Here is a 24,046-nt window from a genome sequence, read left to right as displayed (position 1 = left end):
ATTGTATTCTACATCATCCATACAGCTGGATAGGAATAAGTCTCCACCCTATCATGATGGGAATTATCATATTCCTTCCCTTTATTTATTGTCAAAAGACAATAATTAGGATGTTTTTATTAGTTGTAAATTAATATTTGATCCTGTGATATGTGCCTGTTATCTGTATTTTTAACACACACCTTTTAATGAAAGAAGTTTAACAATTAAAAAGTCTTCCTTCGGTTACCATGTTTACCTGTATCATTCACTGGGGTGTATAGAGCACACACCATATAAATACAGATGAGCTTTTTGTGTTACATATTGTACATACATGTACTGTATATTGTAAGTATGCATAATTGTTTCCATACATAATCATCTCAGTTGCAGGAATAATTATTTCTGGTACCAATGTCAAGGTGGTCACGGGGAAAGTGCAGCCACAAGAAAGGTCCTTTGGACACTCACCCAAACTGCCCAACTTTTTAAAAATATACACAAAAAATTGTATACACTATGGTCAGCTGAATAAGGGATCTCATACAGATGTACCTATAATGGGTGGAGGATCTGTTCCTCCCATGACTCTTTTGGAGTTCTCAGGTTTCTTTCCTGCAGAGTTCTTGCAGCCTTACTTAGGTGTTTTTAGTTCTGCCGGTTGGAAGAGCACTCCCAGGTCCCAGGAATTTATGAGATGAATCTCTTTCAAGAAAGGTGAGGCACCTTCAGGAAGGACTGAACATTTGAGGAGTATGTCATGTTTTCCCAGCCTGTGAGGGAGGAGTTGCAGAGCTCTTCTCACTTTTGGGTGATTGTGTTGCACCTTTCCATGAGGGAGGAGCAATACTGCACCCCTCACATCCTGGGGAGCATATCACATCCTCCCATGAGGGAGGAGCAGCATTACACCTCTCACAGTGGTGGATCAGAGAAACAGGTCACAAGTCAGTGCCTGGGGACTGGTCAGTGACTGGGAACCAATTATTGTCTAGTCACTGGTCAATGTCTGGTGATGGGATACCAGGTACTGGTCACCGGTAATCTTGTATATGTTGCAGATCACGATTCACCATTTATCAAACAACAGCCTCAGTGTTCAGTGAGTTTCAGGGTACAGGCCAAGTCATACTGTTTCTGTACTCTACCATGATATCCTTTGAAGGAACAACTGTACACCTACAGGTTTCAGACTTGGAAAGGGGATCAGCTCAATTTCACCCCCATGCCTATTGGGATTATGAATTCTTACAGGATGTGGTGCTCACCACCTCAAGGGAATGGGTTCTTCATGCCTCTGTGGACTTATGTACCCAGAGTAAAGCTAATGATTTGACTCCTAAACCACATTCATCTTCTCATCAGCTGGTATCAGTGAGGAAATCTGGATGGTTTTTGCCATGTAAGCCTTCCAGGAATTTTAAAAGACCAGAGTTCTTGTCTTTCTGTTGGAGTTTCTAGCCTTTCCTCTTTGCTTAGCATACTAGACAATGATGATGCACTGTCTGTTCTCATCAACTGAAGTGAGTTTTGATGTGGAAGAAGCTGATTTTAATCCTCTTATTAAACCCACTATCTTGTAGATGAAAGCGAAGTGGAGATCTGGTCCTTTATCATACAAGTAAACAAAGTTTACCGCCTCCTATACATGGCCAAGGTGCACAATCTAAGAAGGTTCTCTCAAGCTGGGAGAAAATCTCGGGAACAAAAACTCAACCAGCTCTGATGTGACTTCATCATTAATTGATGATTGAAGTAATTTTTCATGTTTTTTGCACACCATGATATTGCTTGTCACTAGAGAGAGTGGTCCATTCATCCATCAACTCTGAGACCTACGCTTTTGCCTCAAGTTACCAGGTACATTCCCCTTAGTGGCCTCTTAAGCTTCCCCATTCTGATGCTGGATCATCTCAAGTGGCTGCATTCTACTAGAAACCATTGAAGCTATTGACAAGAAAGTTTTTGGTTATCATTGCTTCTCGTGTCAGCTTGTCTTAGGTACTTCATTTAGAATACTGAAGGCAGCCTTGTGGAACTGCGCTGCATTGCAAGATGTGCTGGAAGTTTTGGCTAAGAGTGAAACCCTCGTCCTTTGACTCATGTCTACCTTTGCTTACCAAAATCTAAAGGATCATCAGCACAGACCTGTTACAACTGTTTCTGTTTCATTGCAGTTGGCCAGTAAGCAAGATTTGCCCTCAGAAGCCATCCATCGAGTTCTTTAGACAAAAGGAGCTGCCATCTGAAACCTTAATTTAAACCTCTTCCTTGACCAATGATTCAAGGTGTATTCGCCACAGGTGTATGGGACACCTTCTACAGGTGGAATCATGCAACAGTTCACTCTTGGCTTTGATTTCATAAGAACCATATTTTCATCACCACCAGCATTAGTAACTTTTAATCTTCAATGACAATGAAAAATGATGTAATAATTATTAGTCATCTGCCCCATTATTGTTTATCAATATGTATCATATTGTATGTTGCTTATTTTGATACATATCATTACATGGCATAGATTTATCATTTCACCCTTATATATGGTACTTGTATGATTCATGTCACCCTTATATATGGTACTTGTATGATTCATGTCACATATTGTCAAGCGAGAAAATATGTGACATGCAAGACATAGTCCAACTCCAGTTGGACCTTTTTGGACAAGGTTCTTTCGTGCTTTGTGTTTACATCATATGTATGCAGCCAAATGTGGTACAAGCAGATGAAAAACTTGTTCCAGTATAACAGAAGGAAACTCTATAAAATTTAAAAATGGTAAGCTATTTAAAGTTAAACATGACATGAATTGCAATTCAAGAAAGGTGATTTATAAATTAATATGTGTGAGGTGTGAAGCCTTTTACATAGGTCAGATGAAAAATGAACGTAGAAAGAGAATGACAGTACATATACAGCAAACAAAAACAGAATAACTCGGGTTATTAAAAGTCAGTAAAGATATGCATAACTGTTCAGGATGAAACTTCAAGTCTTTCCCTTACATAAAGTATTAGCTAACAGTGAATCTTTGATTGAAGAAATGGAACTCTATTTCATATGTACTCAACACCCAGACCTTAATGACTCAAGCCAATTCATTATAAAAATTCAAACATGATTATTCTTACATTGTATCAATACAATAATACATTTTCATATCATAATGACATATAAAAAAAATTATGAATTTAATTTGTATGGATCAATTTTTACACTGTATCTTTGCATTGATGCACTTTCATGGCATTTCAAACACTAGAAATTTAATTTTGTGTACAAGTGTGGTATATATATGTAGGAACCGTATTAATATCTTGCTGTAAAAACAAGGACATAATCAATATTACAATGACGTCAGATTGTTTATTTACAAAAATATTATAAAGAAATGATATATTCACCTGAAGAGCATTTGTAAAGATGATGCAAAAGCATTGTAAGGAATAAAGCATGGATATTTTTCTGATCTTCTGTTACATTAACTATTTATATGTATTATCTGGCACATGGACAGATTCATATATATATATATATATATATATATATATATATATATATATATATATATATATATATATATATATATATATATATATATATATGAATACATGAATGAACGTTGATAATTGCCCCACTTGGAGTATAGGTTTGGCATAACATAATATAGGTTATGCATAACAACATTAGTTAAATTTTGTTGTTTGGTCAGTTGTTTACTAACTGATGGAGCATTCTTCTGCTGGTACCACATTTCTGTTTGTCTTGTTTCAGATTGTTTGTCATTAGAGGTAATCCAAATGAGGTATTACTAGAATTATTTAAGGAATGGAAGGTTACAAGGCTAACATTTGAGGTTGATACTGAGCCATATTCCAAACAGAGGGACAGTGAAGTCGAGGAACTTGCCAAGAAATATAACGTAGAAGTTGTGAAATGTGTTTCACACACCCTGTATGATGTTCAAAAGTAAGTCAGTATTTGTTCTGCAATAAGCCCAGGGCCAACATTTCAAATTGTTTAAAAATTGGGTGATGGAGTTATCCTGTCATAATCCTTGAGGTCAGAATTGTTTATGGGCATATCCTGTGATAATCCTGGGGGGCTAAAATTGCAAATTATTTGAAAATTGGGCTTATTGTCCTCCTGTGATATTTTCATCTGCATCTAGTGTTAGGCAGCTACATCCTTGAAGTAAGAAGAAATCGTCATGCAAGTACAGCCTTATTCATGCACATCTTTTCAGTGCATAAATATGTCAGTGCCATATGGACACTAGGAAAAGATGTTGTGTCAACGTTCAATATAGCCAGGAGTAAACATTATCGTGACATTATGAAAGTATTAAAGGACCAGTCAACATAGTAATTAGCACAACATAATTGCAGTTTTTTTTCTTCTTCCAATCATCATCACTATTATCCTCATCATAACCAACATCATGATATTGCCAAAGTAATATATCAGTACTGTAAGGGACTGACCATTTACTTTCTGAGAGCTCTAAACAGTGTTTGAGGAAAAAAATGTGGTCCTCAAACAGCTTGAGAAAAAGTATTCTTGTTCTGATTTGTAAAAAATTTCAATCCATCAAATTTTGTTGGAATTTGTTTTATCATGAGATAAAGTGAGAGAATAAGATTTTCATCTGAACATCAAATAGTCAGTCCCAAAGTATCAGTACTTGGTCAGATTTACATGTATACATTATTCCTTTATTCCAATATTTTCAGCATGTTTTTTTTAATGTTTTCTAATTTCATAGTGTTTGTTTTGTAATCATATCATTATATATGTTTTTATGTTATTGGTGTTATCAGATGTTGTAAAGAGCTTAGAGCTTCTAAAGATTAGGCGCTATACAAAGTCCTCATTATTATTATTATTATTATTATTATATAAAATTAAATAGAAACAATATAAATGTAATAAACATATAATGTAATTCTTTTTAACAGTTTGACTGGTGATTTAGAAAGCATTGTTTAGATTTATCATTTTTGTTTCTAAGTTATCTGGTGATTGAAATCTGTTTGCTGGCTTTACTGGTTTAGTGTTGAGGCAGTAGTTAGATGAGACTCAGTCTTGTTCTAAAATAAGCTGGCATCAGACAATTTCCAATTAGTCTTCGTCAGATTCCGTAATGAATGCTGCAGATGACAACATTATGTAAATTGTCCAGTTAACATGATAACTGCATGTCATTAAGATCTTCCTTTTCCACGAGTTGTTTTAAGCTCTTCATCAGAGTTATACTTAATATTAAATACCAAACTCCCTCTGTTTTGCCTCTATTTTTATTATGGACATGTTCCTATTGCACAAGATTGATGCACCATTGTGTTCATTGTAATAAATACATACAGCTTCTCTAGCTAGACTGACTAGACGGTATATCTGGCAGAGACCGGGATATAAACATGTGCTTTCATAGATATGTCTTCCTGAAGTTCTTTTACACCTGTCTGCTTGTCCATCTGTCTCTTTACAGTTCTTGTAACCAGTATAGCTGTTCAACCCATAGTTGGATGTCACTTGGTAGTTGAATTGCCTATTACTTGTAGATGTGCCTTTTAAGTCCTATTTTGACAGAGTTGTTGCCCTTGTTCCAACATCTCCCCTACAGCAGATTCTTGTAACCAGCATAGCTTAGGAACCATTGCAGGGTTTGATAATCTTTACCATTTCATCCAGTCAGGCAAGTATTCCAACTTTTATACTTGCCCAGAACAAGCTCTTACTCCACCAGTTGTTATATAAATATACAAGATGACTATGTTAAATACCTAAATTAACCATGTGAAAGGTTCTTTTCTGGGGTGGCCAAATTGTTAGAGCATCTGACTCGGATGCAGGAGGTCACAGGTTTGAACCCCAGCCAAGTCATACCAATGACTTAAGAGGTTAGTGTTGGGACTGCTTGGCCTAGTGTCAGGATAATGTTACTGGGTGGGACATTATGCTACTTGTCTGCAGCATGATGCTCCAGTGCTAGACATAACTATTGTTACATGTTGAGGTTCGAATAAACAGTAACACAGAAATAGTGAAAACAACAAGCTTTTTAAAATTTAACGAATAATTTATTTCCCTGGAAAAATTCAGTAAAAATAACAATAATATGAACTTTCGCTTTTAATAGAATCAAATCCAGAAAGGATCCAAAATAGTCAGAGAATAAAATTTTAGTAGTTCTAATAACAAAATGTTCTACTGATTCATGTTTGAATCTCGACGAAGAATCCAAGATGGATGATGATGGCGTATGCTGTAGTCAGTACTGTGCTTATCTACAGTTCCTTGTAGAAATACAAATAATGTCACTCTGGTGTTGGAAATCCAAATTAAATTTGTAAGCAATATCTTTCCAAAATTTCTGTGTAAGCACTCCTCAAAATATTTCCAGAAAAAAATTAATCCTTTTGAAATCCAACTGATCTAAAGAAAATTATAACTCAAAATCTGGCTTCAACAAAATAACTTTACATCAGTGTAAAAAGCCCAAAACTGATAAATCTCTCTCTATGCATCATTATTAAAATGAACAAATGCACAGTAATGGAAAAACTGGAATTGCGAAATCAAAAAGGGGGAGGTGCATGTGATCGTGTTTATGTCATGTACACCAAAAATGACCCTGACGAAAACCAATCGTTTTAAAATAAAGTAGAACTTGTTTACGAAGGTTACTACAAATTCTGAAACAAGGTCAAGATTTAGATCAACACCTTGTGTTTACAAAGAGAATGATTCAGGTCAACCAATTTTCTGGAAAAATATCATCTCCAGTGAGTAAATGTACAATATAATAGGGGGTCCTGAGTGGCCGAGTGGTCTAAAGCGCTCTCCATTACATATCACTGCAATCTCACCTCTGTCTGCGTGGGTTCGAATCTAGGATTCGGCCAGTGTGGGTATGTGAGAAAGCTTGCCAGTAGCTTCTTGGTGGGGTGGTGGTTCTTCCCAGGGTTTTCCCAGGTTCTTCCTCCACCATTAATACTGGCCGCCATGCATAGCCTATCGTGTGCTGAAAGGGGTTACAACAACAACAACATTATAATAGCATACAATAGAATAAAAATTTAAAACTGACAAACAATTAAATTAAAATAAATATGAATTAAATCAGATATATCTAACACTATAAACTGTCACACTGCAGGCATCATAGTGATATGACTGAATTTTTTTTCAAGCTACGTTAAAAATCCAAAACACACACAGACACTCTTTTCTGGGGACCTTTCCAACACCAGTTGCAAGTAGTTACAAACTGAGACCTATATGTATTTGTATGATTTTGATCAAAACAAATGGAGAACAAACTTCTTATTCATTCTATCCACATATTACATAAACTAGTCATAACCAGTCTACTGGAGACCAGAACTGTTCCACCAATGTAACAACCAATGCAGTGATGTATTCTGAGTAATTGCAGATCTGATTTAGAATAGTTACACTACAGTTGACAGGATATATATAGAGGCATTTTAAATAATAAAGGGGTAAAAATTTGTCCATCTTTGACTACAAATCATTTGACCTTTAGCAGAGTAAGTTTAAAAAAAAGGAGACACAGAACAAAAAGTGATTTTGGCAGAAACATCTGCTTTATGCATTATGCATTACGATTTTTAATTTGTTTCCTGCAGCTCTTATCTTGTTTTGGGGGTTCTGTTCATGTTAAAATGCTAATAAACCATCAGTTAAAATATGTTACATTCAAGAGTGCATGGAAATCATAGTAAATGTGTGTGCAGTAGAGTAGCAAAGGTCCTGAGTTAGTATTGTATGTTTCATGCAAAGTGGTTTTTAAGAAATCACCAGACATTTGCATGCATCATAGCATTGTGAAAATCTGGACCAGAAAACTCTTGAGAGCCTGTTAAGTGTGAAACTTTATATTTAATAGCAGCAATTACTTATCCATCCATTGTTGCGCAGCTAACCTGTATTGAAGCCCAAAACTCACCGTCTATTTGATGTGAATACATCCTCCTGCAGAGTGGAGAAAAGTCAATTTGACCTTTTGCATCCCACTCTGTGTCACGTGTTCATGCACAGAAGGTAGATATTACCTGTCATTCTTTATCTCGGGCGCCATACTGTGTAGACATCTGCCAAAACTATCACTAGAGAAATTATTCCTGTTGCAACTTACGGCAAATAAGCAGTCTTCTTCTGTAGTTTTTTATTAGTTTCAGCGTTACAGCTGTCAGTTCTGTGTTATAAGAAACTGTACCTTTTCCCCAGTAGAACTTACTTCTTTAAAGGGCCTCCAAGGCTACCTTGTGCTCCATATTTTAGGTGAACTCACATTTCTAACATATATAAATAACACTGTGGTACGGGTAAGTCCTTGTGTTCTAAGGAAAATAACCAAAGGCCCTGCCTAATGTTGAGAACATTGCTTTCTTAATCTTCAGTTTCACGTTGTATACTTTTTGTTTGCCCATGCTACATGTTGGCATTGCATATGTTTTTGCATTTTTCTTTAACAAACAAAGTTCACAGATGAATTATCTTTTTCAATTGGAAAAACTGCAGCTATTTTCAACAAGGTCGACTCTGTTGTTTACTTCATGCGTCACGTGTTCTTTTTGTATACACAGGTGTGTACATGGCATAGCACTGCATACAACCAGGTGTGTTTCATGGCAATGTTGTATAGTGTTCTTAGTGCATTCACAGGTGTCCACATGATACAACACTGCATATGATCAGGTGAGATTCAAGACAACAAGAAGTCATTTCAGATGACTTTCATTATTTTTTTATGACAGGAAAATTTCAGAACAGTCTATGGGCCAGTGTGGCCAAACAGACCACTCAAGTATTCAAAGTGCACACAGAAAAGTCATTTGTACTTTTTTGCAGCTCCTGGAATCTAGTTAATTCCAGACATCCATATCAAGGCCAGAGGAATATTCCCTCCCTTTCTTCTTCAGAATTTTCCAGATTCTCTTACAGGTCTCACATGTTGGGACAAACATCACTGGCGGCTGTTGAAGCCCCTCCAGAAGGAGAGTCTAGATGTTAAGGAGTTGATTGACTTTCCCCTGTTGGGAGATGACAAACACTTCTCTTGTCTCTAACAACATGTACACCTCAGGTAGCGGGTTGCTCCCTCCCATTGGGGAGGTAGAGTACAGCACCACAACCATGGGTTGCAATCTCCCTTTAGGGAGGTTGAGCACCACATCAGCAGGCTGCTTCTTCCCATCAGGGAGGTAGAGCACCACAATATATATATCATGCTTCTGCAACTTGTTGCCCCATTCTGTTAGGGATGGAGGCAAAACACCACACCCATGATGCACACAGTGATAAATCAGTTGAAGACAATGTCTTTTTCCATCTATCACTCATCGGCCTCACAGTACAGGGACAAAGCAAGGACTGAGCTTTTCCCTTTCCCCATCCACAATCCCACCAAGTGCAGGATTTGCACTTGACACACAGGACTCAGACTAGGGATGGGGGCCGCATCAGTGTTCCTCCCTTCCCACCTAATTAAACCTATGAACCCTTATGGGATGTGGGACCTTCCACCTCATGGCCCTTGGCTCATTATGCCCCCATTGGCTAGTGGACCTTACTCACACCGTTGAAGTGATGCTGCAGCTCATGTCCAACAATCACCTCCTCACCAGGTGGCTTCCTTTTGGAAGGACTAAAGGTGTTACATCATCTAGGGTAGATTGATGTTCTCATCTTCCCTCTGTACCTATGATGAATTGGGGACCATGGTGTGGTGTGCTCCCATACCCCCTCCAGCAAGGGACATAGTGATGCCAGCCACTTTCATCTGTTACTCCTGGACTTGTGCCACAAACCATCAGGAACACAGTCCAAAAAAAATCCTTTCCATTTTGGAAAAGATCTCTGGGTACCAACTCATCCAGACCTCTTCTCCCACATTCACCCATGATTGAAAAAATATCACTGAGGTTTTCACAAAGCCAAATATCATTTGACAACATAGAGGTGGTCTTTTGTTCCCTCAAAATTGAGTCCCCTTATTTCTTCTTCTAGAATCCAGGTACATTCCTGGAAGTGGCCTATCAAACCTCCTTCTTTGGACACAGCCAAAGTGGATATTTCTACAGGAGCATGGGTACACCTTCCCAAAAACCAATTGATGCCATGGAGCAGAAAACTGGTTACTTGTAACCATAGCATCACATGCTGGCATATTCTCAGACACGTCCTTGAAGCATGCTGAGAGAGGCCTTTTTGAAGCCAGCTGCATTAAAATGCATGCTGGAAGCTGTGGCCAAGACATCTTGGCATGAGCTCTCAGTGGCCATAGCATTATCAGCAGACTTTCTGCACAGTAAAGACTAAGGGCTGCTCCTCTAGAAGCTGAGAGGATCTTTGGGGGGCCTCATTCTTTCCATGGCTTCTCAAGACTTTCTCGGTCACCAAGATTGATCTTTCATCTCAACTTCTGGTCTATCACAATTGCCCAGGAAATGAGATCAGGCAAATTGCCCTCAGGGATCATCTGCAAATCTTTTGAGCAGATGCAACCTAAGTATGATCCCTAAACTCCTGCTAGAGCACCACCTCTCTCATTAGGTCCATGGCACTCAGGTCACTGCAGTCCCAAAAGAAAGTTCTCTAACCTGCCATCTTTTCCTATCACAGGGAGGAGGGAGTCAGCCGGAGCAAATTAACACCTCTCCTGTCAGGCATTTGTTTCCCACATGTCCCAGTAGGTACTCAACTAGGCCTCTTCTAAGGGGCTTGGTCAAGCATCATGGATGATGTATGGGACCTCTTCATCATAAGCGAGGGTTATTGATTCCAGTTTTCGGAACAGCCCCCAATATCAAGGACCCCCATTTTCTTTCCCCAGTCAGATTCAGTGAAATTGAGGGAAGAGGTACACACCTTTTTGCGGAAAGGGGAAGTCAAGAAGGTCTTGAACAATCAGTCTCCCTCCTACACCCCAATCATCCTGGTCACCAAGACACCCAGGAAATTTTGAATCATAATTGATCTCTCCCCACTCAACCAGCTTCTCTTGAAGGAACCCTTCAAGATGGAGACAACCTCCTCAATCTACAATGCTCTTCTTGCATTCGATTGGTCCTTCTCCATTGACCTTCAGGCTACCCCATTGCACATCCCAAGTTTTCCTCCAGACCACAAATATCTCTGTTTTTGCCCTTACCAGGAAGGCTTTCAATTCTGGGTTCTGCCATTCAGAATCGCTTCGCACCCAGAGTCTTCACCTGGATCATAGAAGTGGTGTCTTCGCTAGCCAAGGTTCCTATAACCCAATCTACACCTTGGCAGATTGAATAGCTATATTAGTGCTTTGTCCTAGCGACATCTATTGGATTTCATGAGTTGCCTCTCTTAGTATATAATGTCAACTAACCAGTAGCCTGGTGCATTGTTCCTCTGCCAAAAGCCATGGCTGCAATTGACCTAAAAAAAGATACTTTGTAAGCTGAAATGTAGTTGTGCAAACATGGCCTGACACTGGAAAGCTGCTTATTTATCAGTCCATTCAAGCTGTGTGCTCCCCTTGTCTCTTAGGAACAGTGTTCAGATTTGAACAATTAAGTTTGATTGAATGCCACTGCATCCAATGAAATTCACAGACCCAAAGCTCAGAAATATCTGCTCAATATGTCAAGGTGTAGATAGGATTATCAGAACCTTGGCTAGCGAAGATGTAGGAGTGGTAGAGGCCTACATCCATATCCTGGGAACATCATTTCTCCATTATTTCATTGACTGGCAGATTCACAATGTCCAAGTTAAGTCCCTTGATCAGGATCTGTTTTGCTCCTGGTCCACTGTAACTCATTTGGGTCTTGAAAAGTTGGAACTTGTTCCATCTCAGACTTTGTTTATGTGGGAATGAACTTCCTCATGAACCAAACCTTGGTCTGGGTTCCTCTGGATTGGGTAGATAGAATCTTGAGTCTCCTAGAGATGTTACGAGCATGCTATCTGCTTACCATTTTATCTGCTTGCTTTTATCTTTCCCTGTTCAGAACCTTGAACACCATTGTTGATTGGTTCTTTTATGATGTTTCCATATGTGTCCTCTACAGTTCCTCCTTCTTGCAAGGTAGAAATCACACAGAGATTCTGTGTCAATCCTGATCCCTCTAGCACCAGTGTTTTGCCCCCATTTGCTTTGATGGATGAATCAAGACAGATTCCTGCTGGGGGTTCCATGCATGCACCCAATCCCCACTCCTATCTGTTTGCCAATTTGTCAGATTCCAGTTGGATGCTCATTTAAAGCCAGAGCACATACTTCTTCATGGTTCTTGGACTCGAATTGTCCCTCCACATCAACAACCCAGAAATGAAAACAGTATTTCTAGCAATTGCAAGGGTGCATTGACAAGGGCCAATGTGTTTTGGCCTCATCAGACAACACATCTGTTGTAGCATATCCATGAATATCATGGAGGCACATATGCCTCTTCTCTTTATCTGTGCCAGCTCAGAAAAAGTCACAATCTGTGTTTGCCACATTCTGAGCAAGATGAACGTATTTGCAGACAGTCTGACCAGCACAGACTGAACCATCCTCACAGAATGGTCTCTTCACCACTTAGTAACAGAGTCCTTATTCTCCCTCTTTGTTCTCCCTCTGGGAAGTGACTACTGGACCTGTTTGCAACCAGGCTCAACAACAAACTTCCCATTTAAATCTGTTGTCCCAGACTAGAGAACATGGTCAGTAGATGCATTCAGCTTCCTGTGGGATTGCCTATTTACATATGCCTTCCTACCTTTCCAACTGCTACCACAAGTTCTGCAAAAAGTCAGAACTTCACTGCTCAAATCATTCTTATTGCCCCATTGTGACCTCAGCAATCATGGTTCAGCCGCTCAGATGGCCTAGTGGTTAGAGCATCTGCCTTGGATGAGGAAGATGATGGGTTCAATCCCTGGCCAAGTCATACCAAAGATTTACAGAAATGGTACTAACAGCTGCCTCGTTTGGCACTCAGCATTAAGAGGTTATTGTTAGGACTGGCCGGCCTGGTGTCAGGATAATGTGACTGGGTGGGACATCATGCTACATGTCTGTGGCATGATGCCCCAGTGCTAGACATCACTATAAACTGTCACACTGCAGACATCGTAGCGATATGACTGAAAAATTGTTAAAGCAATGTTAAAAATCCAAATCACACACACACACACACAATCATGGTTTAGTGATCACCTAAACCTATTGAGTGTCCCAGGTCTCTATCTCAGAGGAGGGATTTCCTGTCACAACACTAGGGATCTCTCCTTCACGACAGCCCACACATCATCCACCTTCATGCCTGGCTCATCTCAAGTGATCTCTCTGCCAGAACAAGTTTTCCATCTGAGATGCCAGTTGCATCATTCAGGCCAGGAGAGTGTCTCTATCTAAGGTCTTTGATGTCAGATGGAGAATCTTCTGTGATTGGTACAGTCGGAAATGTGTTGATCATCTCAGCCCTTCTATAACTTTCATTGCTGATTTTCTTTTGTTACTTTTTAAGACCAAAAGATGTTCAGTATCCACTGTCAAAGGCTATCAAGCTGCCATCTTCAGTACACATAAATTCTCTCAAGGCATGGAATCTCTTCAGATTCACTTATTGCCAATCTTATTATTTTGAGTTCCAGAGACCTGTCTTCCATTCTCTTATGCCCAGATCGAATCTTTCTTGTGTGTTATGGTCATTAACCAAGTTCTGTATGAACCATTGAGTGAAGCTTTCTTTCAGAACCTCACACACAGACTGTTTTTATACTCACTGTAGCTTCTGCAAGATGAAGAAGTGAGATTCAAGCCTTGTCTGCTGACACTTTCTGTTTCTGGTTTACAGACGGTTGCAACTTCCCATTAAGGATGTATTGAGCACTGTAGCAGTGGGTTGCAACCTTGACAGCAGGTTGTTCTGTCCCATTAGAGAAGTGGAGCACCGCAACCATTGGTTGTGCCCTCCCATTATGGAGGTCGATCACCATAACAGTGGGTTACTCCATATCACGTTTTTGTTTTCTCTCTGGGGCCCTTTGTTATGGCACAACATGTTGCTCAGAGGGACTTCAACCTTCGATAGACGGGCTTCTCCATAACTGATCAGTACAACTCATTTTCTCTGTTTTTGATCACTTTGATGAGAGCATCAGTCTAGCCACCTGACTGACAAATTCAGCTACACATCAGCAGCAGGATTAGTAATTGCTGCTATTAAAATGTAGTTTTTTGGGTGGTGGTGGTGTAAACTTATTATGCAATACTTACTTGCCATTATTGACCAATGCCTTTTTTTCACCCTCCTCTGATATCTTGCTTAATTGTTGTCTGTGAAAAAGATGACAGGTAATAGGTACCATTTGACATGCGTAGTGGTATGTAAAAACTCACACTGACTTGTCTCCACTCTGTGGAAGGATGTATTCACATTGAATGGACAGTGAGTTTTCAGTGTGAAAATAGGTTTGCATCACAATAGTGGCAGGTAAGTATTTCATAATTAAAATTAGTTTTACCCCCACAAAACCTACATATCACAATGAATGTCATAAGTGGACACAAGGCAGGAAACTAAAATTGCTTACGGATTTTATAAAAAACAATCTTTGCAGTGAACTATGAGATAGTCAGCCAGAAATCTACTGATTTCAAAGCCAATCAAATATCAATTTTTTTATATCTACTGATCTGTTGTCCTGTTTTTGTCACATATATGGGTATGAAGATTGTCTCTGAAATGCATGGATTTAGTCTCATTTTTACAAATTAAATGCCTCTGTCTGCATGGATTTGAGTCTCAGGTTTGGCCATTGTGGGTATGTGAGAAAGCTTGCCAGTAGCTTTTCATAGATCAGTTGTTCTTTCAGCGGTTTTCACGAGTTCTTCCTCCACCATTTGTACTTGCTGCCATGTATAGCCTATTTTGAGCTGAAAAATGGCATTTAACCCTAAAACAACAACAACAAATTAAGGCCCCCTGACTGCTCATCTGCCATACATCAGTTTCCACAAAATAACTTGACAGAAATTTGTTAAATTTAAACCAGGTTTGACATGTCTCTTCAGATTGATGACACTTTGAGTGTGTTTGTTTTCCATAATTCCATGACATGATTTACATGAGTTATCAGCACCTGTTGCTTTCTTCTGACTTATGATACTACAGCATAATGTGAATAAAAGCTTTGCTGCATTTGAACCAAATTTGGCATGCAGTTCTGTATTGACGAGGCCTTGAATTATTTTCTTTTCAAGTGGTCGACCTTATCACATTGAAGAGTTTGTTTAGGGAATATTGAATTTCAGTGAAAGTGATCATGCACATTTATATTGTCGAAATCTTGAATTAGTTTAATTTCAAGTGTTACACGTTATGATTTAGAAGAGTTATGGCCCTTGATTACCTGTCCTCATGACATTGCTGTCTGTAGGATAATTTTAGTAAGGAATATTGAATTCCAGCCAAAGATGTTAGGCACATTTATATTGAAGAGAACTTGAATGAGTAGGATTTTTAGCATTCCATGTTATTATTTTGAAGAATTGTGACCTCTGAATGTTGATCATCTCCAGACTCTGGTTTTTCAAGTGCTAATGTTTCATGCCCTGCATCCATCACTAATGATTCTTAAAATTTGGTTTTGAGGATTTCTTTTTTAGATGCATGGTTGATGATTCATTTGCAAGTTGGATGACATCTAAATAGAAATGTATATATTCTTCAGTCATTTATGTACAAATTGTTACTACGTTATGAAATTTACTTTCTTTGCTGCAAATGTGCTTGCTCTCTGAACCATTTTGCATTTCATTTTTGTTTTCCTTTTCCAGGACGATTGAGAAGAATGGTGGGAAGCCTCCATTGACATACCAGAGACTGCAGACTATCTTGTCGAAAATGGGACCACCTCCCAAACCTGTCAAAACTCTAGATTCATCAGTCATGATGAGTAAGAACATAAGAAATTTGGTAAATTGAATCAAAATTATACAAGTTTAGAACGTACCTAAAACAGATAAGGATGTTGATAATCATTTAACATTGCGGGTAAACATGAAAATGCTTGACATTGGAGACAGTTCCAGGCTGAGCTTGCTAGAAGCCGGCACTGTTATTCTGGTTATATGAGGTTGATAAATGTAATTGTTTGTTAATTGCCTTCATTACTCAGTTTTAAAATTATGTTTGTATTTTGCAGAAGTGATTACATGCGTATTATGCCTCATTCAATCTTCATCACTCCTTTGTGAGAATGAGAATCTTTTGAATTTCTAACATAGGAGCAAAGAATATCTAACTGTGAAGATAACACATGTTTGAAATATATTCTTGTTAAATTTTGAGATTTTTTTTTATATGGGCATTATTTTATTCACATGCCCACCTCAATTGTATCCCATACATTTGTTGTTTATTTTTTTTTAAAACTATTATGTGTGGAATGGGATAATATTAAAGTTTGGTATTTTACAGTGATGAATCTCATCAGTGTATATTTACGATAGTAATGATCAAATGACCTGTGTGAATTCAATCTGCAGCAGGAAAATATTCTTCGGCATTTTTGTTGTATCAGCAGGGAAAGATATACGTGTCAATTTTGCACTGCAACAACAGCATCATCAAGATCCATAAGAACTGTTAAACTTTTAGGCAATTTACATTCAAGATGATATATCAGTGCTTGATATTTGTTGGAAAAGCAGGTTCAGCAGAATACTTCCATACCTGTCAACCCGTTGAGATGAAAACCTGTTTACCAGGTCAATAAACACCTTACAAAGACCAAAAAAAACTTACACGAGACTATGTATTCATACATTATATAAGAGCAACAGTTTTAAAACAACAAATGTTATAAATGAACTAATTTTACACACATTTACATAATTATTTACATCTCTGAAACTTTATTTCCTTTTATTCTTTTGATTTTCTGTGTGTTGTAACACACACACACACACATTATTATATGCAACACATGAACCCTTTGCACTTTTCAAAATGTAATCAGGGGTTTTAAAGTCTATGCAGCAGTTGTCAATGTTTATTTTACACTGTAAAAATGATGCTAGTGTGTCTGCATTTAGGGACTTCCTACAGTCTGTATGTATTTTTTTCACCATGCAAAAATATCTTTCACGGTCTGCATTGTTGTGAGGTAAGGTAAGTAGTTGCTGAATAACTAATTTCAGATTTGGGAAGTGGATGCCACCAGTACTAAATGTCCGGCTGATAATATCCAGCCAGTAGCTACAACAGCTCCTTTTCTGGTGATAGTCTGTTAATACAGGCACACACTCATCGGGCAGCATGAAATAATCCTCAAGCTCATCTTTAAGTGCTTCATGATCCAGGTGTGGGGAAACTCAAAAATGAAGGCGTTGCTATTAGTATAAAAAGAAATATGTGCAAGGTATTTTGAAAAACGAATTTTCAAGGTGTAATATTAACTTTTTTTGATTTATTATGGGCTATTTATTATATATATTTTATTTGTCCCCCATAAACCCCAAGTCGTGCAATATAAGACCTCGACTTGATATTTAGTTTTTGGGCGTCGAGGTCTTATTGTCTAATGATGGCACCGTGTAGTGTGTTCCGACGTCGATTAACTTTGGAACGATACGTCATTTTTCAGGAATATCTCACACTTGGCATCCTATATCAATGCTTTTCTGCAAATTAAAGTTATAATGTTTTAGTCAGACTTTACTTCCACTGATGTCTTTTTCCTAATAAACTAAAATTCCCACACAAGCAAATGGACATGTTTTCAAGTTCCGTTGGCCTACATTTCAGTTTGCTGGAGTGCAATGGAAGTTGGGAAAACTGAAATTTGTTAAAAGGATCATAAGAATCTAAACACTTTCTTCAGTAATAATATATTTTTATTCATTTTGTTAAAAAAGAATACTTCAACTTAGCCCAATTTCAGCATTACCGGAGCTTGTACATAGCTAAAAGAGATTGTGGATCGTGCTTGATTTTTAAAAAAATTTATGTCCAGACACCAGGATTAACAGAAAAGACCATTTAAAATTTTAAAAGAAGTGAATTTTTATAAGAAAAAAAACGTACAAAACAGTTGTATGGCTGTACACTGACAAAAAAAACCCATACAAATTTCAGCTAACCTGTACAATTTGACAGGTATGCACTTAGTATTTTGTCTCCATAATTATGTGTATAGATTTTAATTTATTTAAAATAGCTAACATTTATCTTTATTTTCCAGATAATAAAACAAAAGTAAGTGAAGACCATGACAAGAAGTATGGTGTACCCTCCCTGGCTGACCTTGGCAAATCTCATGAGGATTGTGGTCCTCTATTGTTTTTAGGTGGAGAGACTGAGGGGCTTAGCAGGCTAGAAAGAATGCTGAAGAAAACTGTAAGTAAGCAGGCTGGCACTTACATTGCAAGTGATCCACCTCACACAATAATAACAGTAATAGAGTCTGACAAGTCTTCATGGAGTTATATCCCCTGAATAGGTGGTTGTATCTGCATGGGGTTTTCACTAAATTGCTAACCACAACATAGCTTATTTTTGCTGTTATATGTATTTTCTCATTATTAAAATAAAACAGCAAGTTTGAACATGAATCAGATTCTGATGGCAATGTTATAGTCATAAAATGAATAATTATATAAAGTAAAATAATTAAGTGAAAAAGTAAGATTTGAATATCTCATAGCTCACTGCAATGATTTTTGTAAAAAAAAATCACAAGGATTTTTAGCTGCAAACTTGGTACCTTTCCTGTTCTTTTGCCTGAACTTAAACTCTGATTTCCATGCATTGTTGAACTTGTAATATTTTTTAGCCAATATTTTTTTAGCGTATGGAGAAAAGAACACAGCAGTTTGCATGAATTGACAAAAAAGAGCTTCCCATTTAATATTCTTCTTAAACATCTTGAAGAAAGCAATAAAAAATTAAGAAAACAAAAAATTAACCCTGGTAGTGCTGTGTTTGCTTGACCTAGAGACCAGTGCTGATTTGTTTCTAACTGCACCATCTGTGCATGCTGAATTATTTCAAAACAATACAGACATTTTGGGCAAAATCTTTATAACAGCTCAAAACTTATTTAAAATCAGATTGCTGTGAAATTGTTCAAAGTGATGCATATATGCTTGCAAAAATGTTGGTGAAATTGATGTGTGTTCATGGTTGCCATAGCAGCCAAATAGAAATATTGGGTGGAAAAGTAATTTTTATTTTAAAAAATTGAATATAGTGTATACTTTTCCATCAAATATAGTTATTCTGAATGTGTACATGGACAGTTAATTTTTTTCAATATATTACATATTCTCAGTTCAATACTTTTAGGCTTATGCTAGATAATTAAAACTTCACTCTCAAACATGTCTCGACATTTCAGTATGGTACAAAATTTAGATAATGCAATATTTATGTAGATATTATTCACACATTTTCTCCATATAAAACATGATTTCATTCACTTATATAGTACATTGATAAGGAACAAATACTAATCATGCTGAAAATTATGAATAATTATAAATTTACTTTGGTTGCCATAGCAACCAAAAAGTAATGCTAGTGTTTGAAAGGTTTAAAAGACTGTTTAAAATAATATTGTTGGCAGAATCTTTTATCCAACTAAATACAGCATTCATTGTTCAAAGAACTCAGATGTTATCAAGTTGTTTTAATTATGAAGGTAAAATAATAATTATCTTAATGTAGAACAATTATATTTGTCATGTTTTAGGGTGAAGAGAATACTGTTTTATGCAGTGAAGTCATACTAACGTAGAACTAGTTATCTCATCCAAAAATTGTTGAAAGGCAGATGTCTTATAGATTTTTATGTAAACATCTCTGAGCAATTATTGTTGGTTGCAAGAATAAATTTGATGAATGCAAGTATCTTTATACATGTGACAAATGTAATAACTGACACAAAATCCATATGCAGGTTTGTTATCGACTGCAGTGGACTATTATTTCATCACATCATGTAAGTGAAACAAATATAAATTTTTCTTTCAAAATAAAACATACTGTTAAAAAAGGTAGGATTTCGAACATGGAATTAACAACTTTTAGGGTTATTTCTAGATTCATACTACATAAACTTTTCTTTTTGCTGGCTTCATTAATAAATCTTATGTACGTCATGACTTTCCTTTACTATCTATTAACATGCAGACTGAATATGATTTCTTTAATAGCTATTATAATTAATGCATTCTTTAATATATGACAGGAGATATAGTTTTTGAAGAATTTTCTTTACAGCTCAAGTTGTTAAAAATTCTCATTTTTAATACATCTTCTAAGGTTCAGCTAGTTTGAGCACAACTGTCAGTGGCCTACCAAATATACGTATTTAATTCTTTTATATTCTAGTGTCTACATCTGAATGATTTGAATGCAATATCATCAGATAGAGCAATATTATCACAACCATTAGTTAGGGTCTTCTCGCCACATAATAAAGTAGTGTACTAATTTTCAGTTATATATGGTAATGAACCAGCCAAAAATGTCAATGTGTTACCAGGTTAGCTCTTTGATCTTTACTGCCAACTGAGGCAGAAATAAACAACAGTATGAACACTGAGATGGAGTAATGAAACACTGGGGTGCTCTTGTGTCTGGTACACATGTATAATAGAAATTGGTTATCAGGTATTCTTTTGAGTGTAGTTGTACATTTGAGAGGCGTGAAAGTCATTATTACCGAAAATTAACAAAAATAATTCTAATTGATTATAAATTATAGAGCAAGAGTTGTGAGGTTTTCAATGATAATTAATAATTGCAACTTGCCAAAAATATTTGAAATAAAATTTCTCAGCAACAATCTTAAGAGATCATAACTTTTATGTTGTCAAATATTTGAGGAAAAAAATATAAGAGATCAAGCTTTTTCTGTTCATTGGCCTACCTAGGAAACTAGCTTTGTTAAAACGAAACAAAACAAACTGATGAGGGGAAAAAAAAGATTTCTACCGGGTTGAAAGTTCAGATATTGGATGAAGGTCTTGATTATTACATTCCGTAGTCACATGCATTTCACATTGCTGTCGTAAGAGTGGGTTAAATTAAGAAGTGAATCTGTCTCTCGCTCATTTCTTTTTCAACTTGAAAATGAGAGAGAGATAGAGAAACAGAGCAAACTGAACTTTATAATGTGATAGAAATATTGTGATTTTTATTTTTTTTAAATGATAGGCAAGGAAGGAATATGTTGGAGTTGACACTCGACACCCCTTATAAAATGAATGGTTGGTCCCTTTCAAGCTTGTACAGTTCTCACTCTTGATGATGCAGTGTATCACCCAATATAAGAAAAGGCTCTGCACATGACAGACTCATTGATAAACTTAGCTACTTAGTTTAAGCTCGATTTAGTGGAACTTTAAAGTTGCTACTGAATGGGATGGCCATGTCATAACACTTGTATATCAACATGCGATAGTGTCAGAGCACTTTCATATCAACACGTGGTATATTCCTGCAGAAAATTAATTCTCAGATTTGGAAAACTCTGCGTATTGCTATTTATTCCTACACACAAAGCCCTAACAAGCTATTCTAATTTGGACTATCCCATACATATATATAGTAATCAGCGCCAACAATGTATGGGACAGCTGCGAGACTGCAAATACTTAAGTCCCACCATATTGTTTACATCAACGTCCACTGTTGACAACAGACTTTCCTGGGCAAATAAGTCTGTTTGAATATTTGTTTCATTGATGTTCTGTTACAGTGATGCAGAACCGTGATCTTCGAGACAATTTACATATGCTATCTCCCAGTTATTATTAGCACAGATTAATGATTGTCCTAGAATGGACAACCATAGATGTCACTGTCCTGTGCCATAAAAATATAGTATCTGCACGCAGAGCTAGGTGATGTTTGACTATAAGTATTTGGTTCCTGCATACACAGCCAGGTGACATCATCCATAAATCTATGGCTTCCGCACTCTTGCCTTTTTCTAAATTTTTAATCAAAGATCCACAAGCCAACATGAACCACCTTTGATCCCATTGTCGTTTATAACACTTCAAGAAATATTCTGCCTTTAGTCTTCAAATTAGAACAGTAAGGTAATCAGTTTACAGCTCTTGTTCTGTACTGATTTCTTAATTAGATAGCCAGAACACATCATTGCACTGGTAGAACAGGATTGTGACTGGTTTCTATAACATTTGCTTAAAAATGTGTAAAAATACTGGGGGGTCTTTAAATTTGTATCTAAAAAATTGGCTGATTTCCAAAAGCATTAGATTTCAGCTCTTATGGTATTTGCATGTGTCTGTCTTTAAAGCAGTATTTCTGTTCTGTCACTGGTGGAATCACACACATGACTTGGTTCTATATGAAAATGGTCCAATCTGACCACCATCATGACTGCCAAATCTTGTTGTTGCACTTTCTCCTGAACGGATGGCCATGGCTATATAGGGTTTTCATAAATGAAAATGATGCTGATCTGACATAAAAATAAGGCTGGAATAGAGGCCATCTTGAAAATATTGTTATGGCTCCTTCTAATAAACAGATGGCCATATCACTAAAGGACTTCTTGTGATATCTTTTTGGCCAAAGGTGCAATTCTGACATCCAGTATGGCAACAGTGGTGGCCATCTTGAAAATCTTGTTTTAGTTACTTGTCCTGAATGGTTCTTTGTAGTGACATGGTTTCCACTGAAGATTTTTGATTATATCTACAGTGCTTAGAGAAAATATTTTAAGACACAAGCCCAGGGCAAGTAACTTGTAAAAAAAAAAACATCAAGAGCCCTGACTCAGATTGCATGTTCCTGAAAGGTTTCTTATTTTTGTCTCTATTAATTTAACATTATATTTACATTGCTTTACCTTCGGTATGAAAAGAAATTAAAAAGATCATAATAACTGACTCATGTGTTTATGCATCTATCAAAGTATTTCATACACCACTCCCTCAATAATCTTACGATGTGACTTCACGACTTTCACTGGAGTTGCTGGCGGGGGGATTTTCCCTTTTGAAGTTGTGCCCAGATAGATGGAGTCCCCTCTAGTCAGTTTACATAGAAGCTGTCTCACATATCTTAGGGGATTGGAGATGATATCTCCGGGGTAAGAGGATGTACCTCCCTCCACCTCTTACTTATTTTCCTAAGGATTTATGATTGGGTAATGTATTGAAAGAAGAAACCAATTTTTTTCTGGTAAACTATGTTTGTTCAAAAATACATACCCAATCATAATACACATACACCCTCCCAGCCTCCCTGTAGTTACATCCATAGGGAGCATGCCTTCTGCTCCAGTAATAACTGGAATATCCTTAGTCATTGCCGCCAAGTCTTATAGGTAAGAGGAGATCACTCTACCTGACCACCACATGAGTCGGCAGACAATTTTTAGCTAAAAGTAGTATCTGTGAGTGCTGGATTAGCTAGGTAGTGGCAGTACTCATAAGGTATTATGATTGGGTAAGTATTTTCAAAGAAACGTTTTATTAAAAATAATTGGTTTCACTGGTGGTAAATTCTGAATAACTGTGGTATACAGCTGTGCTCCTGTGGTTTCCAACTGTATGCCTTCAGGTCGATATACAGTCTGTATTTCATCGTGATCTTTATGTGGGGATAAGCATTTGGGGGCCTTGGAGTAATTTCATTTTCAGAATGCTGCAAAAATCTCAACATTTAGTGATCAAAGTTTAATGGATATGTCACAAATACAAAAAAAACTCACTCTGTATTAGTAAAATCAACTCTTTGAACTAAATCTGTGTCATATGGATTTTTAACGCAGCTTTTAGAAAGTTTCAGCCGTATCAATACAATGTTTGCAATGTGACAGTTTTTATAATGATGTCTAGCACTGGGGCTCATATCGCAGACATGGAGCATCATGTTCCACCCAGTCACATTATCCTGACACCAGGCCGACCAATCATAACACTAACCTACCGCTTAATGCAGAGCGCCTAGCAAGGCAGCTGCTAGTTTCATTTTTGTAAGTCTTTGGTATGGTTCTGCCAGGGTTCAAACCCCTC

At 37.2% G+C, this 24,046-nt stretch overlaps 1 protein-coding gene across 1 annotated transcript in view; it reads left to right on the top strand.

Moving 5' to 3' along the window:
* Positions 1 to 24,046, top strand: part of LOC149785218 (cryptochrome-1-like) — a 63,005-nt gene that overhangs the window by 9,938 nt on the left and 29,021 nt on the right. The window contains exons 3-5 of the mRNA XM_089979031.1: positions 3,763 to 3,957; positions 15,824 to 15,942; positions 18,232 to 18,386. Coding sequence (XP_089835157.1) covers positions 3,763 to 3,957; positions 15,824 to 15,942; positions 18,232 to 18,386 — 469 coding nt within the window. The remainder of the gene's footprint in view (positions 1 to 3,762; positions 3,958 to 15,823; positions 15,943 to 18,231; positions 18,387 to 24,046) is intronic.

This window comes from Sinohyriopsis cumingii, chromosome 13 (assembly GCF_028554795.1).
Source record: "Sinohyriopsis cumingii isolate HCF-2022 chromosome 13, ASM2855479v2, whole genome shotgun sequence".
Lineage (NCBI taxonomy): Eukaryota > Metazoa > Mollusca > Bivalvia > Unionida > Unionidae > Sinohyriopsis > Sinohyriopsis cumingii.
The sequence above is the reverse complement of the archived record's forward strand: the minus strand, read 5'-3'. Positions and strand labels throughout refer to the sequence as shown.